Source organism: Haliaeetus leucocephalus, unplaced genomic scaffold (genome assembly GCF_000737465.1).
Source record: "Haliaeetus leucocephalus isolate CR32 unplaced genomic scaffold, Haliaeetus_leucocephalus-4.0 Scaffold184, whole genome shotgun sequence".
NCBI lineage: Eukaryota > Metazoa > Chordata > Aves > Accipitriformes > Accipitridae > Haliaeetus > Haliaeetus leucocephalus.
The window spans coordinates 11,053,698-11,067,556 of NW_010972620.1; the positions used below are offsets into that span (position 1 = coordinate 11,053,698).

The following is a 13,859-nucleotide window of genomic DNA, read 5'->3' on the forward strand; positions in this document are numbered from 1 at the left end:
TCAGCCCCCGTAATCCCCTTCCCGCTCCAACTCACCAGCTTATTTCCTGGCTAATTCCCTAAGCTATAAATACTGCTCTGCCTCAAAGGGCCCCGAGGCCCTGCAGCCACCCCGTGGGGCAGGGGCTGGTCCCTCTAGCATGGGGGCAAAAGCCCTTGTCCCTCCTGGGGGCAAAGGATGTCCCTTGGTGGGGGCAGCTGCTATGCGGCCAGTGGGATCTTCGGTAGGGCTAGCTTTAGCCGAGTTCCCCCTGGCTGTGCTGAGGACTGTCCTGTGCTGGGCAGGGTGATCCCTCGGACACCACTCTGCATGGTGCCAGGTGTCCCCAGGAACCTGTGGGGATGGGGAGGTGGGGGGTTCGGGGCCCAAGGGGGAGCCCCGTCCCTTGGCTGAGCATCCCCTCCCCTCCCCAGGCCGCAATGAGCCCCTGAAGAAGGAGCGTCCCAAGTGGAAGAGCGACTACCCCATGACAGACGGGCAGCTGCGCAGCAAGCGGGATGAGTTTTGGGACACGGCACCTGCGTTCGAGGGCCGCAAGGAGATCTGGGATGCCCTGAAGGCAGCTGCATATGCCGTGGAGGCCAACGACCACAGCCTGGCCCAGGCCATCCTCGATGGAGCCAGCATCACCCTGCCCCATGGTGAGGGATGGCACCGGGGGTGCGGGTGGGGTGGGTGCTGAGTGCCACATATCTGGGCACATGGGGGTCCCAAGGTTGGAGAGGAAAGGGGTTCCCAGCTGCCATCCACGCAGCTCAGCCCAACCAAAGGGGGCAACACAGGCTCTACCCCACTGCCTGGGGTAGCCCTGTCCCCATATGGGTGGTCCATGGGGGTGACCACCCACAGCATCTCACCCTTTCGTCCCCAGGGTCCCTGACAGAGTGCTACGATGAGCTGGGCAACCGGTACCAGCTGCCTGTCTACTGCCTGGCACCTCCCGTCAACCTGATTCTGGAGCGGAGTGAGGAGGAGATGGCGGAGCCAGCCGAGGCCCTGCCCAATGCCCGGCGGGAGTTCGCCCTCAAGGTGCGGCTCTCCACCGGCAAGGACCTGCGGCTCAGCGCCAGCATGGGCGACACCATCGGGCAGCTGAAGAAGCAGCTGCAGGTGCAGGAGGGCATTGACCTGGCCTGGCAGCGCTGGTTCTTCTCGGGCAAGCTGCTCACTGACCGCACACGGCTGCAGGAGACCAAGATCCAGAAGGATTTTGTTGTGCAAGTGATCGTCAACCAGCCCCTGCCGCCCAGGAACTGAGCCACCCCTGCACTGGTTGCGGGGAGAGGGCGTGGAGCTGGGGGGGCAGCGGCACCTCTGGGGATGCCCCATGCTGCATCCCAGCCCTGCCGGAGCCAGGGCAGCCCCTGCTCACCCCCAAGGCTGCCCACCACCCGGGTGACCCCCCAGGAGGGTCTGCTTGGGGCTGTGCTGCTGTGGTGGCCCTTCTTGGCTGGGGACACAGGCACATGCTGCGTTTGCTGCAGGAGGTTCAAGACCAAATGTCTCTGGGGCAGTTGGCATGGCCAGGGCCCCACTGCTGGGCTGTGCTGGTGGGGAGAGGCCATGACCTGCTGGGCTCCGGCTCCCCGTGGCCAGGAGGCCCCAGGGTGCTGGGCTGGGTGGAGATGTCTCCCCTCTGTACATAGTCTGTATTTATCAATAAAGCCTTTTCATCCTTCCTCTGTCCATGGGGTAGGTTGGGGAGCTGTCACCCACAGCCATGGGAGGTCCCTATGCCTGTCCTGCATCCGCTCTCATGTCAGGATGGGCACAGGGTGGTCAGGGAGAGCCCAGGTGCCCCAGCTCTGCTCCTCAGTGCCACCTGGACCCCGTCCCACCAGCCCCAGCTCTTTGCTTGCCTGGACCCTTCCTCAGCACTGCTGGCATCATCCCATTACCATCCTGGCTGCTTGCTAGTGTGGGGCCACTGCATGCCTTTCCTGGTGCTTCCCCTCCGGGGGTTTCAGCCTGTGTCTGCCCTGGGGCCAGGCAGGACAGTCCATGGAGGGGGACGGTCCCAGGGCCACCTTTGTGGCCACTGTTGCCTGTCCTGGTGAAAATGGTGCCTTTCCACAGCCAGAGGCTGTGGCACCCATGGGACTGGGCACTCAAGGGTGGCCCTCGGAACTGCCCAGGAGGGTGACAGTGGCATGTCCCCATCTGTCCTTCTGCCAGGTCCTGTGCTGGGGGCTGGTGCCCAGCGCATTAACTGTCCCGGCACAGGGCAGCGCTGGCCTCATCTTACAAAGGGGGAGAGCAAAGCCCGGGGGGGGCTGAACAATGTTCTTGCTGCCGGGAATAGCTGCTGGCTCTGCCCACCGGCCCCACGTGAGGCCAGCCCCACTGCCAGGCTGCCTGTGCATGGCAGGGGAGGTCGGGCAGCCACCGGGAACCCTGGCAGGACTGCTTGGGACGCTCCGCACCTGAGGTCATCCTCCAAAGCGGCTCGGAGGGACTGTGGCTTCTGGCATCACGTGCTGCCTGCTGCTGGCTGAGAGGTTTGGGGAGGCCCCATCGCCTCCCTTTGGGATGGGCAGCAACCCCCTCCCTGGGTGCCAGGGAGCCTTGGGCGATGCCGGTGGGTGCTGTAGCATCTAGTTGCAAGGGAATGGGGTGATGGGAGCCGTGGGGAGCATCATGGCTGCCCAGGGTGGGTGGTACAGCCACAGGACCCATGGAGTGACCTTGGACCATGTCCCTGCTCTGCTGAGCCTCTCTGGACCAGCTGCTGCGGGCTGTGTACACCCCAGCTCCCCACACCCAGCACGGGGGTCCTGGGCAGCCCGGGGCGGGGGGCAGTGGGTCTCTTTAAGAGGGTGCGGGGCTGTGGAGGTGAGCCAGGGCCACCAGAAAGCAGGAGGGTGAGCTCATGGCAAAGCTGCCCCAGTCATGTGGAGCAGCCACAGCTGTTAGTGCCCTTGGGCCATGGGACGGAGGGGCTGGCGGCATAAAGCCCCGCGGCCAGCGGAGTCGCCGGCAGCGCCGGGAGCCAGGGCTGGGCGCTCCCTGCCCGTGGTGGCGAGGAGGAGAGGCTGCATCCTGCGCAGGGCTGTGACCACAGGCAGACATGGAGCTGGAAGTGCAACGAGCCAAGGAGCTCATCGAGCAGAAGCTGGCGGAGGAGGAGGAGGAGGAGAAGGTGGGTCCATAGGGCAGGGGACCTGCCCAGGCTGCAGCAGAGACCTGCCTTGCGCTGTGTCCATCCTTAGGGACTCGGATGTGAGGAGGCTCGCACCAACGCTGCCATCCCGGGGGATGCAGCAAGGTGGCCAAGGGCTCTCAGGGGCATCAGGTCCCCAACCTGAGAGTTCTTGCCCATGGGTCAGAGTCAAGCAGCAGGCAGGTGCCCAGCTTGCCAAGTAGGGCAGGTGGGCAAGCGCAAGACCAAGGGCTGCCCAGAGCCACCTCCACCAGCGGGCTGGGGATGGAGGTGGTGGGGCTGCTCCATGCCTGGCTGGGACCGTGCAGCCCCCCCGTCCCCATGCAGCGACTCAAAGAGGATGGCGCGTGGGAGCCGCCGGCTGTGGAGCGGATGAACACACCAGAGCTAGAGGAGGAGAAACGCCGTGGCCCCAGGAACCGGGGCCTCGAGGCTGTCAAGGTGAGGGGGGTCAGGGTGGGGGAGGTCGGGGGGTGGCTGGGCACAGAGAAGGCAAACAGGGTGCTGTGTGTGTCCCCCAGGGCCAGGAGCGGGTGCGGAAGAGCTCAGTGGACCTGCGGCGGGAGATCATTGACGTGGGGAGCATCCAGCGCCTCATCGAGCTCCGCAAGCAGCGCCGGCAGCGCAGGGAGGAACGGGCAGCCACCCCCGAGCCCCCCCCACCGCCAGAGCCCCTGGAGATTGTATGTCTGGAGGGTCCCAGGGTGTGGGAGAGGGGCTGCTGGGACAGCGGCTGGAGCCCCCGCAGGCCAGCCCCTGGCTCACCCTGCCAGCTGGGGACCTCCCTGGGGAAGCAGGGCAGGGGGTCCCCGTGTTGTCCCCTCTCCTGCACCCCTGTGATGCCCCAGCCCTGAGCCTGTCCCGCCGGCAGGAGGGTCCTGTGGAGCCGGAGACCTTCCTCCGAGCCGCTGTCCAGGGCAAGATGCGTGTCATCGAGAAGTTTCTGGCAGACGGTGGCTCCCCTGACACATGTGATGAGGTAGCATCCCCATGGCCGCTGGCCACCCCCCACCTATGCCCTGCTGCCACGCCCCGCTGGCAGGGGCTGGGACCCCCAGGACGGGGCTGGGGTACACCCAGGCTGGGCCAGGGGTGGCTGGATCCATCTGCCAATGTGGTCCCTCATCCCCCCAGTTCCACCGCACGGCCCTGCACCGTTCCTCACTGGAGGGACACACGGACATCCTTCAGAAGCTGCTGGACAGCGGGGCCACTGTTGACTTCAGGGACCGGGTGAGGCCGTATCCTGCCCCCAGCTCCATGCTGGACTGAGCCTCTGGGCATGGCACAGCTGGAGCAAGAGCAGGGTTGGGGTCCCGAGAGCAGGGCAGTGCTGTCCCCACCTCCAAGGTGGCTGCTGGCAGGGCTCTGCCAGTTCAGCCAGGGCACGGGGGCCAGCTGGGGTGGTGTGGGACAGACTCGGGGTGGGAGTGTCCCCTGCCATGACGTGACCCTCTGTGCCCAGCTGGACTGCACCGCCATGCACTGGGCCTGCCGAGGTGGGCACCTGGACGCTGTCAAGCTGCTGCAGGACCACGGGGCAGACCTCAGCCTGAAGGACAAGGTGTGCAGGGCAGAGCCTGGGGGCACAGGGCTGTGCCAGGGGCATGGGCATGCCCCGGGGGTCCAGGGCTGGCCCTGTGTTGGGTTAGCTGGGGTGGGTGCTGATGCCCTCTGATGTCCATCTCCTTCCCCGTCAAGCTGCTCAGCACCCCCCTCCACGTGGCTACCCGGACCGGGCACCCTGACATTGTGGAGCACCTCATCCACTGTGGTGTGGACATCAACTCCCCAGACAGGGTGAGTGCTGTGGCTCCACAGCTAGCACTGGGGGGAAACACTGATCCCCCCTCCTTTGGCTGACTCCTCCAAGGGCTCCCAGCACCTGCAGCAGGGCATGTCCGGATACACAGGCATCCCTGCTCCAGGGCGCTGGCAGCCACAGCCAGAGCTGGGGCAGGCACCGTCCCCCTTGTCCTTGTGGGGACGTGGGTGTACGGGGAGCTGGGGAGCAGTGCCAGGGACTGGCAGGGGGTCCCTGTCCCTGGAACTGGACCACGATCCCCAGCCAGGCTGCGTCTCTTGCAGGAAGGCGACACGGCGCTGCATGACGCCACACGGCTGAGCCGCTACAAGATCATCAAAATGCTGCTCCTGCATGGGGCCGACATGATGGCCAAGAACCAGGTAGGCAGGGGGGCCGGCACCAGGGCCATTTGCTGCCCCAACATGTCGCGCCGCCCTGGCCCCAGCCTCTCTCTGCCCGCTCTTGCAGGCTGGCAAGACCCCGACAGACCTGGTGCAGCAGTGGCAGGTGGACACACGCCAGGCACTGGAGACCAAGGAGCAGCCTCAGGGGGAGACGGAGGTCCCCGCATGACGGTGCCGGGCAGGCACCAGGGACTGGGCTCGGCTCCAAGGAGCAGGATCCAGCTGAGACTTGTCCATGTCAATAAAAGCCAGCAAAGAGCAACGTTCACCTCCAGGGGGCTGTGGGGCTGGGCAGCCTGTGCCAGGGGCGACGGGGCTGGGGAAGCTGGGTTATCCGGGGAACTGGGTTATCGGGCAGCATGGATGTGCCCTGCCTCCTAGCACATGGACTCAAGTGTCAGTGACACCATGGGGACAGGACACAAGTGGTTCAATGGTGGGAGTCCTCCCTGCGGGATGCCCTGGTTGATCGCAGTGCTTCAAAGTCCCACCTGGGCAAGCTCAGGGCAGAAAACTACATCGAGGGCAGCTCAACCCGGGTCTGCGCTGTGCTGGAGGCTGGGGTTGTGCTGCAGAGCAGCAGTCATACCCCTGCCGGGCAGCCACTTTGCAGGGCTGGATGGCTGCTTGTTCTCCTGCCTTCTCCGCTGAAGCCATCCCCGGGGGGATACGGTGGCCCCTTTGCAGGCTGGGTCACTTCTGCTGAGTGCAGCGCTCACTGCTCCTTACCCTGAAACGCTCCCACTCACCTGTTTACAGGAGACCCTACACCAACACCCAGAGCAGGCAAACCCTGCCCACAGCCCTGGGACTCCCTGCAATGCCTGCTCCCTCCCTGGCCCTGCAGCGCGGCCCCGCAGGTGGCAGAGGGATGGCTGCCAGGGCTGGCAAGTGGAAGAGAAAGCACAGCTGGGGTGGCTGGGGCTCACCCGGAGGGGTGCTGAGCTCCTGCAGCCAGCTCCTGGAGGAGGGGAGAGCATTCTGAGCTCACCGGGTACAACCCCCCACATCGTCCACCCAGCCGGGTTGCGGGTTCCTCACGTGCCCCATCAAACATTAACAGCCCCTCGGCAGGGCAGGCGGCACGGCCAGCGGCAGCACCCAGCCACCATGGCGCTCAGCACCTGCCTCATCTCACCCCTCCGGCCTGCCCTGGCAGCTCTGTGCCGGGCAGCCCCTGGGCAGTGCCGGGGGCTCAGCGCCCAGCCGGGACCAGTGCACACACTGAACCTCAGGGGCATATTCCCGCCCCTCACCACCCCCTTCTCGGCCACACAGGAGGTGGACTATGCCCAGCTGGAGGGAAACTTGTGCCGCTATGCCAGCATCCCCTTCCGAGGTAAGTGCTGCCCACCGCCCCACTCCATGCAGGCTCCTGCCACATCCCTGCCCACCACAGGGGCTGTGCAGCAGCAGACAGACAACCTGCCGGCTTCCCAAGGGTTCTCGGCCTCCAGCTGGACTTTGCTCTGGGACTGGCAGCCCCCACCGGGGGCCCTTTGCACGGCAAATGCCCAGGCAGCCCAGGCACATGCGTGTGTCCTTGCACACCCCTGCCACACTCCAGTGCATGCTTGCATGCACACTCCACACGTGTGCAGGCTTGCACACATCCTCCACATGTAGCTGCAGGCTTGCACCTACCCTCTGCGCACCCATGCGCACACACAGATTCAGCACCACGAGATGCATATCTGTTGATTGCCCAGGTTGGATTGGATGGGAGGAGAGGAGCTGCAGGAAGAGGCTGGGGGTCACAGTGATGTGCCCTGGGGTCTCCCCTCTTCTGACCAGGCTGTGAGTTCAGGGCTATGGGGACCAGGACAGGAGAGGGCACACTGAGGGCTGCAGAGCCCTGTCTGGGTGCCCAGGGGCAAGGGAGAGAGGATGATGGGGACACCCAACCCTCCTGGCATCCTGGAGCACTGGATGAGGCGGCAGAGCCTGGCAGTGCTGGGCTGGAGCTGGCCTGCCTGTGCCCTTAGTGCTGGCAGGGTCCCAGGGAAGGGGTCTGTGTGTCCTAGCCAGGGACAGGGCGGCACAGCCTGGCTGCGGGCACCAATAAATGCCTCGCTAGCAGTGCTGTGTGGGGCAGTTTCTGGGGTCGGAGGCATGCAGGGTGCGTTCGGCACACATGGTGCATGCACAGCACACATAAGGGTGCCTGGGTAAGGGATGGCACTGCTGGTGCTCAGGGCGGTGCAGGTGGGCACTGCCATCTGGGGGGCACATACCCCACATGTGCCCTTTGTAGGGGAGCCCAGGGCTCTACGGGGCACCTGCAGGAGCCTCCTGGCCCAAGAGGCACTTGGGTGCCTGGTGTCCACCTCAGAGTGGGGTGTGGAGAGGGCAGGATCAGCCGCCCTGTGGGCACCCTGCTCCTATGCCAGAGCCCTGCCCTCCCCATGCTTGTGTTTCAGGGCTGGTGGTGCTGGGCTCCAATGGGGAGTACCCCTACCTGGCACTCCGCGAGCGGCTGGAGCTGGTGAGCTGCGTGCGCCGGGCTCTGCCCAGGGACCGCCTGCTGCTGGCTGGCTCGGGCTGCGAATGTGAGTGCCTGCACAGGCAGCGTGGGGGCCATGTGTCACCCTCGGGGCATCCCTCACCCTTCTGCCTCCTCCCCAGCCACCCAGGCCACCATCGAGCTGACGGTCAGCATGGCAGAGGCAGGAGCTGATGTGGCGCTGGTCGTGACGCCCTGCTACTACCGGGGGGCCATGACGAGCGCTGCCCTGGTGCAGCACTACACAGAGGTGAGCCATGCCAGTGCCCGCTGGCAGCCCCAGCTGGGGCACCAGGATGGGGAGCGTGTCCCGCATGTCTCTGACCCACCCCAGCTGCTGAGCTCTGCCTGGCTGCCCGCAGGTTGCTGATGCATCCCCCATCCCTGTGGTGCTCTACAGCGTCCCTGCCAACACTGGCCTGGACCTGCCCCTGGAGGCTGTCCTCACCCTGGCTCAGCACCCCAACATCCTTGGGATCAAGGACAGCGGTGGGGACGTGAGTGGGGCAGGGTTTTCCCTGGGCTAGCTGCCACCAAACCTGGCCCCAAGCTGGGAATGGGGAGCTGGGGCTTGCAGCCCTTCCGCAGACCCCAGGGGTGCCAGCAGGAGCCCTACAGCAGCTGGACGGGGTGATGCCTGGCCCAGGGCACAGCATGTCTCTCCCCAGATCACTCGCATGGGGCTGATGGTTCACAAGACACGGCAGGAGGATTTCCAGGTGCTGGCGGGATCAGCTGGCTTCCTGCTGGCCAGCTACGCTCTGGGTAGGTGCTGCTGCCCCCGCCTGCCCAGGGACACGGGGTGCTGCCCTGGGGACACTGGAGGGGACTGGCAGCCGGGCAGGGGGAGGCAGGCGAGGGGTGGCGATGCCCAGGAGGTGCTGGCAGGGTACGGCGTGCTGACCCGGCTGCCAACGTGCCCTGATGTCCCCCAGGTGCCTCTGGGGGGGTCTGTGCCCTTGCCAACGTCCTGGGGGCCCCACTGTGCCAGCTGGACGGCCTGTGCCGTGAGGGGCGCTGGCAGGAGGCCCGCGACCTGCAGCACCGGCTCATCGAGCCCAACCTGGCGGTGAGCAGGCAGCACCCCCCGGGATGCTGAGGGGTGGGGGTGCTGGGCCATGGCAGAGCCGGGGGGTGGCAAAGGATGGAGGTCTCTGGGGCTGTGGGGGGTGGAGCGGTGGTCCATGGGGAATAGGATGGCACAGCAACCAGCCAGCAAGCCAAGCCGGGCTGGGGTGGGAAATGCCAGCCCTACCGTGCCAGGAACAGTCTGTCCACTGGCATCGGGCACCTGCCTGACCCCCCACAGGAGCCTTGCCACCTATTTATAGGCAGTGATGGGGGGAAAAGCTGCTCCTACCCAGGCCCCCCACCCCACCGTGGGGTGGCTCGTCCCTGCTGCAAAAAGCCCACCATGCCACAGGGATGCTCTCCTGCGTGGCCATGCTCTGCCCCCCACCCCACGGTGGGCACTTCACGGGGGGGCTGAAGCCACCCTGCACCCTGCTTAGCCTTGCAGCCCCACATGGGGGAGGGCAGGAGTGATGGCGAGCGAGGAGCAGAGTCAGCAGGAGCTGGGTCCATGAAGCATGTCGCCCTGTCCCATGGGAGCTGGCAAGCCCCTGCGCCTTCTCTCCCACAGGTCACCCGCCGGTTTGGGATCCCAGGACTGAAGAAGGCCATGGAGTGGTTCGGCTACTATGGGGGTCCCTGCCGTGCACCCCTGGCCCCGCTGAGCTCCCCCCAGGTTGAGGAGCTGAGGGGCATCTTCAGTGCCAATGGCTGGTTGTGAGGGCTCCCCCCTGCCCCATCCTGCACTGGGAATGTGTGGGAGCCAGGGATCCCAGGAACTGGGGCTGTGGTGGGGACACCAGGAAGTGGCCAGGAGAAAGCCACCCATCTCATTCCTTCCTGCTGGACAGGGCTGCCTTGGGCAGAGTGGGTATGGGGGACACCCAGCACCCCCTGGCCACCCTTGCATCCCTGCCAGCCCCTGGGGTCCTGCCGTCCCCGCCTGGGAAGGGATGGATCCCTGTGCCGTGAGCTGGGAATAAACCTGCTGCCCCCACTCTGTCTGCAGTCCTGCCTGCGCAAGCAGCCCCCCACCTGGTCCCTGCTCCCGGCAAAAAGGACACGGCCCGGGCGTTTGGCAACGTGGTTTACTCAGCTGAGGCCCATGCAGGCAGCAGCACAAGGCAGGGTCACGGCAAGGCACGGGACCGGTGCGGGCAGAGACCGGCAGGGAGGGCACGGCCCCTGCAGCCCACCACCGGGCTGCAAGGGCTGCCAGAACCCCCACGCCGCAGCCAGCCAGACCACACTGGGGGTGAAGGTGGGCACGCAGGGGGGAGATGAAGGATGTGTGCAGGGGGCAAGATGGGGCCATGTGTGCCCCCTGCCCACCCTGCCTGCCCCTTCACCATGCCCCTATCCCCGCCTGCCCTGCCCAGCCCTGACACCCCATGCAGCCCTGCTCACGCCCCTCATCCCGAGCTCCGGCTGACCCTGCTCCTTGCTTGCCATCGCTCCTGCCCTCCCCCAGCATGCAGTGGACATGGGCTGGGCTGGGCATCCCCCGGTCCCCCTTGGTGGGGATGACACTGCAGATGTCCCCAAGGCAGTGGGTGGACTGGATTGGCACAGGGATGAGGGGAATACAGCCCACCAGCTGGTCCTGAGAGCAGGCTGGGTTGTCCGCAGGCACCATGTCGCCCTGGCCAGGGCACACGGGGGGATGGCCAGTCACCCAGAGCTGAGAGCGCAGGCCGTGGGGTGCCTGGGGTGCCCACCCTGCCTCAGGACCAGGGTAGCAAAGCGGGCCAGGAGCTGCCCCTCTGTGGGCATATGGTCCAGCCAGCAGCCCCTGGCCAAGGCACCCCGGCAGTGGGGTCAGGGCCCAGCCCCAGCCCCTACACCCCTGCTCCATCCTCTGCAGCAGGCTAGCAGCCCTGGTGGTCCACAGCCTTCCTGGGGGGCAGAGGGGCCGAGCCCCGGCCACCCTGTCCCCTGCGGCTCCGGCAGGTGCCAGGGCTATAGCCAGAGAGAGAAGGCACCACGGCTGCCCTGGGGCACTTGGGTGGAGAGCGGAGGGCCCCGTCCCCCCCAGCGTTGGGGATTTAGCAGAGGGGAGCTTGGTGGGGACGGAGGGCACGGGGGCACCCGGCAGTGCCACATCCCTGCTCCGGGGCTGGCGGGGCCAGCCAGTGCCCAGTGGGGGGGTCCCCGCTGCGGCAGGAGGGGACACAGGGCACCGTCACGCTGTCAGGTTGTGGGCAGACTTGGAGGCACCCTGGGCCCTCTGGATGACGGCCGGGCACTTCTCCCGCCGCAGCAGCTTGTTGTTCTCAAAGAAGCCCTCGTTGCGGGGCACCCCATGGGAGCCATCAGGGAAGGTCAGGAGACCTGGGGAGGGAAGGGCTGGCAGTGAAGGGGCAGGGACCAGCACCCACCAGGACTGGGGCTGGAGGGACAGAGCGGGAGACGCTGGATAGGGCCATGCTGAACTGGGGCCGCGCAGGGCTGCGGCTGCCTGCACCATGCTGCCGGGCACTCACCGAAGCCGTACACGCGCCCGCCTTTGAACTCGCCCTCAAAGGTCATGTTGTCACAGCGGGTGAAGACGCCGACGCCGTTGAACTTGCCCTGCACAAACTCCCCCTCGTACCTGCACAGGAGGAGCTCCTGAGGCAGCAGCTCCCCACGGCAAGTTGGGATGCCCAGGGGGAGTGTATGCAGGGGTGCCACGCTCACCTGGAGCCGTCGGAGAAGGTGAGCACACCGCAGCCATGGAAGAGACCGTTCTCGAAGTGCCCCACATAAGCGGTGCCGTCAGCAAACGTCAGCTGCCCGACACCGTGCCTGCGACCTAGGCAAGGGCAGAAATGGGCAGCACTGAACAGATGGAGGCAGGGACTGCCCCGGCGTGGTGCTGGGCAGGCACGTGGGGGCTGCTCGGCCCCCGGCGCAGGCAGCACCATCCCCTCCTGCCCTGTCTCACCTTCCTTCCACTCGCCACGGTACTCCTCCCCGTTGGAGTAGGTGAAGGAGCCTTTGGTGAGGGTCATGGTGACAGCCTCCGGCAGCACAGGGCAAGAGCTGGCAGGGAGAAGTACGGAGGGTGGCTGCTGGGCAGGGGGAGCAGCCCGGCTCACCCAGACCCCCTGCATCCCCTTGGCTCACAGAGAGGCACACGTCTGCCCCGGGGACGGCTCTGCTGGGGCACGCTGCAGACGAGGAGGTGACCCCAGGAGCACAGCCACCCTGCCCTGCCTCTGAAACCCCAGCCGCCAGGTTCGGGTTGCTGCCCGCCCCACTGCAGGGCTCAGGGTGATGTGAGCCCATGGGGGTCACAGCCCCGTGAAACGTGAGTGAGCGGCAGGAAGAAGAGCGTGGCAGGAGCTGGCTGCCTCTGGCACAGCTCCCTGGTGGCAGGCTCAGGCCAGGGGCTGCCCTCAGCTCTGCTGGGGCAGTCCCACAAAGAAACAGGCATTTTGGAGAGGAGACGCTTGCTGGGTTGTGCTCTTCAGGGGAGGGAGCAGAGAGCTTGTGGGGCTTCCTGCTCCAGCATCAAGGATGGGCAGACCTGGGTCACACCCCGGGCATGGAGTGGCTGCTCCTCCTAAGAGGAACAGCGGAGAGAGGACCCTGGGGCTCCAGGGCTTTGCTTGGCTACCCAGGGTTTGCAAACCTGCCTGCTGACAGCAAGCAGCCCCCGGAGGCCTGCACAACCCCAGAGCCGCAGCCACGCAGCACAGCTCTCCCCAGCACACATGGAAGTCACCAGCATGGAGACAGCCCCACAGGTGGGCTGGGTGCTGCCTCTCCAGCGGCTCCTGGTGCGGCTCAGGCAGTGCCTGTGGCAGGAAGGGGCTCCCTGCTTCCAAAGGGAGCACCCCTGCTCACACGGGGCTGTGCGTCCCTGGAGAGATGGGTGCTGAGCCACGCTAACCAGCCAGGCACAGTACCCGGGAGCACAGCAGGGAGCTTGCAAGGGCTTTGTGTCCAGAGGAGATATGGCCCTCAGCCAAGCCAGCAGCAACTGAACAGTGCTCTCTGCTGATGGCAGAGACCAGGGACTCAGCACAGGCTGCCCAGTGTGCAGCCTGCCCAGCACCTCTCGGGAGGCCTCCAGCAGTGCCAGCAGGAGGAGAGGGTGCTGCCAGGGGCTGTTAACGCCTGCTGCAGGGGAGGGCTCCCTCCACCAGCATGGCCTGTGCCTGGACCTGTGACCATCTGGCGGACGGGCAGCATTTGCCCTATGAGCAACCCACCCTGCCCAGCAGCTGGATGTCCCCCCACTGGCACCCACCCACGCCAGAGCCCTGCACACGCCGCACCCACCGCAAGCAGGGGTGATGCGTGCAGCACAGCCCGAGCTGCGCACACCTCCAGCTCTGAGCCCACGAGCTACCCAGGCCGCACACCCACGGGCTGGAGCCACACACGGGGGGTGAGGGGTGCACGACCCAGCTGGGCCACGCACCCCCGGGCAATGCATGCGCACCCTGCCCGTGCCACGCACCCACGGCGGGCACACGCACACCCCACCTGGGCAGCGTGCCCAGAGGTGGCAATTGCACCCACGGCTGACGCATGCACGCCCCACTGTATCGACGCCCCACCAGCTCCATGCACCCGTGGCTGATGCGCCTGCGGGCGATGCATGCACGCCCCACCGGGTCCATGCGCCCACGGGCGATGCATGCACGCCCCACCGGGTCCATGCGCCCACGGGCGATCCAGGCACGCCCCACCGGGTCCATGCGCCCACGGGCGATGCACGCACGCCCCACCGGGTCCATGCGCCCACGGGCGATGCATGCACGCCCCACCGGGTCCATGCACCACGGCTGATGCGCCCACGGGCGCTGCGGGTACGCCCCACCGGGACACGCGTGGGGATGCCCGCAGGCCCGGTGCCTGCCCAGGGGCGGTGCGGGCGGGCCGGGCGGCGCAGGGACCCGCGGTCCGCGCTCACCTGGCTCC

At 66.6% G+C, this 13,859-nt stretch overlaps 5 protein-coding genes across 5 annotated transcripts in view; 4 read left to right on the forward strand and 1 right to left on the reverse strand.

Moving 5' to 3' along the window:
* Positions 1–1,565, forward strand: part of UBTD1 (ubiquitin domain containing 1) — a 4,191-nt gene extending 2,626 nt beyond the window's left edge. Inside the window, exons 2-3 of the mRNA XM_010564869.1 lie at positions 414–641; positions 872–1,565. Coding sequence (XP_010563171.1) covers positions 467–641; positions 872–1,257 — 561 coding nt within the window. The 5' untranslated portion in view covers positions 414–466 and the 3' untranslated portion in view covers positions 1,258–1,565. The remainder of the gene's footprint in view (positions 1–413; positions 642–871) is intronic.
* A 1,502-nt stretch (positions 1,566–3,067) lies between these two features.
* ANKRD2 (ankyrin repeat domain 2 (stretch responsive muscle)) lies at positions 3,068–5,540 on the forward strand. Its single transcript, XM_010564870.1, has 9 exons — positions 3,068–3,139; positions 3,488–3,601; positions 3,682–3,843; positions 4,032–4,139; positions 4,295–4,393; positions 4,626–4,724; positions 4,862–4,960; positions 5,249–5,347; positions 5,436–5,540. The coding sequence occupies exons 1-9, from the start codon at positions 3,068–3,070 to the stop codon at positions 5,538–5,540; spliced, it is 957 nt and encodes a 318-aa protein (XP_010563172.1).
* Positions 5,541–6,481: 941 nt separating this feature from the next.
* Positions 6,482–9,666, forward strand: HOGA1 (4-hydroxy-2-oxoglutarate aldolase 1). The gene is made up of 7 exons (XM_010564871.1): positions 6,482–6,710; positions 7,792–7,920; positions 7,997–8,124; positions 8,237–8,371; positions 8,543–8,639; positions 8,810–8,943; positions 9,517–9,666. Exons 1-7 carry the CDS (start codon positions 6,482–6,484, stop codon positions 9,664–9,666), a joined length of 1,002 nt encoding a protein of 333 aa, XP_010563173.1.
* Positions 9,667–11,127: 1,461 nt separating this feature from the next.
* On the reverse strand, positions 11,128–11,938 carry MORN4 (MORN repeat containing 4). Its single transcript, XM_010564872.1, has 4 exons — positions 11,872–11,938; positions 11,625–11,739; positions 11,429–11,538; positions 11,128–11,276 (listed from the first exon to the last, which is right to left on the reverse strand). The coding sequence occupies exons 1-4, from the start codon at positions 11,936–11,938 to the stop codon at positions 11,128–11,130; spliced, it is 441 nt and encodes a 146-aa protein (XP_010563174.1).
* Positions 11,939–13,774: 1,836 nt separating this feature from the next.
* PI4K2A (phosphatidylinositol 4-kinase type 2 alpha) overlaps positions 13,775–13,859 on the forward strand; it is a 7,449-nt gene continuing 7,364 nt past the window's right edge. The window contains exon 1 of the mRNA XM_010565008.1: positions 13,775–13,806. Within this exon, the coding sequence (XP_010563310.1) occupies positions 13,775–13,806 (32 nt within the window). The remainder of the gene's footprint in view (positions 13,807–13,859) is intronic.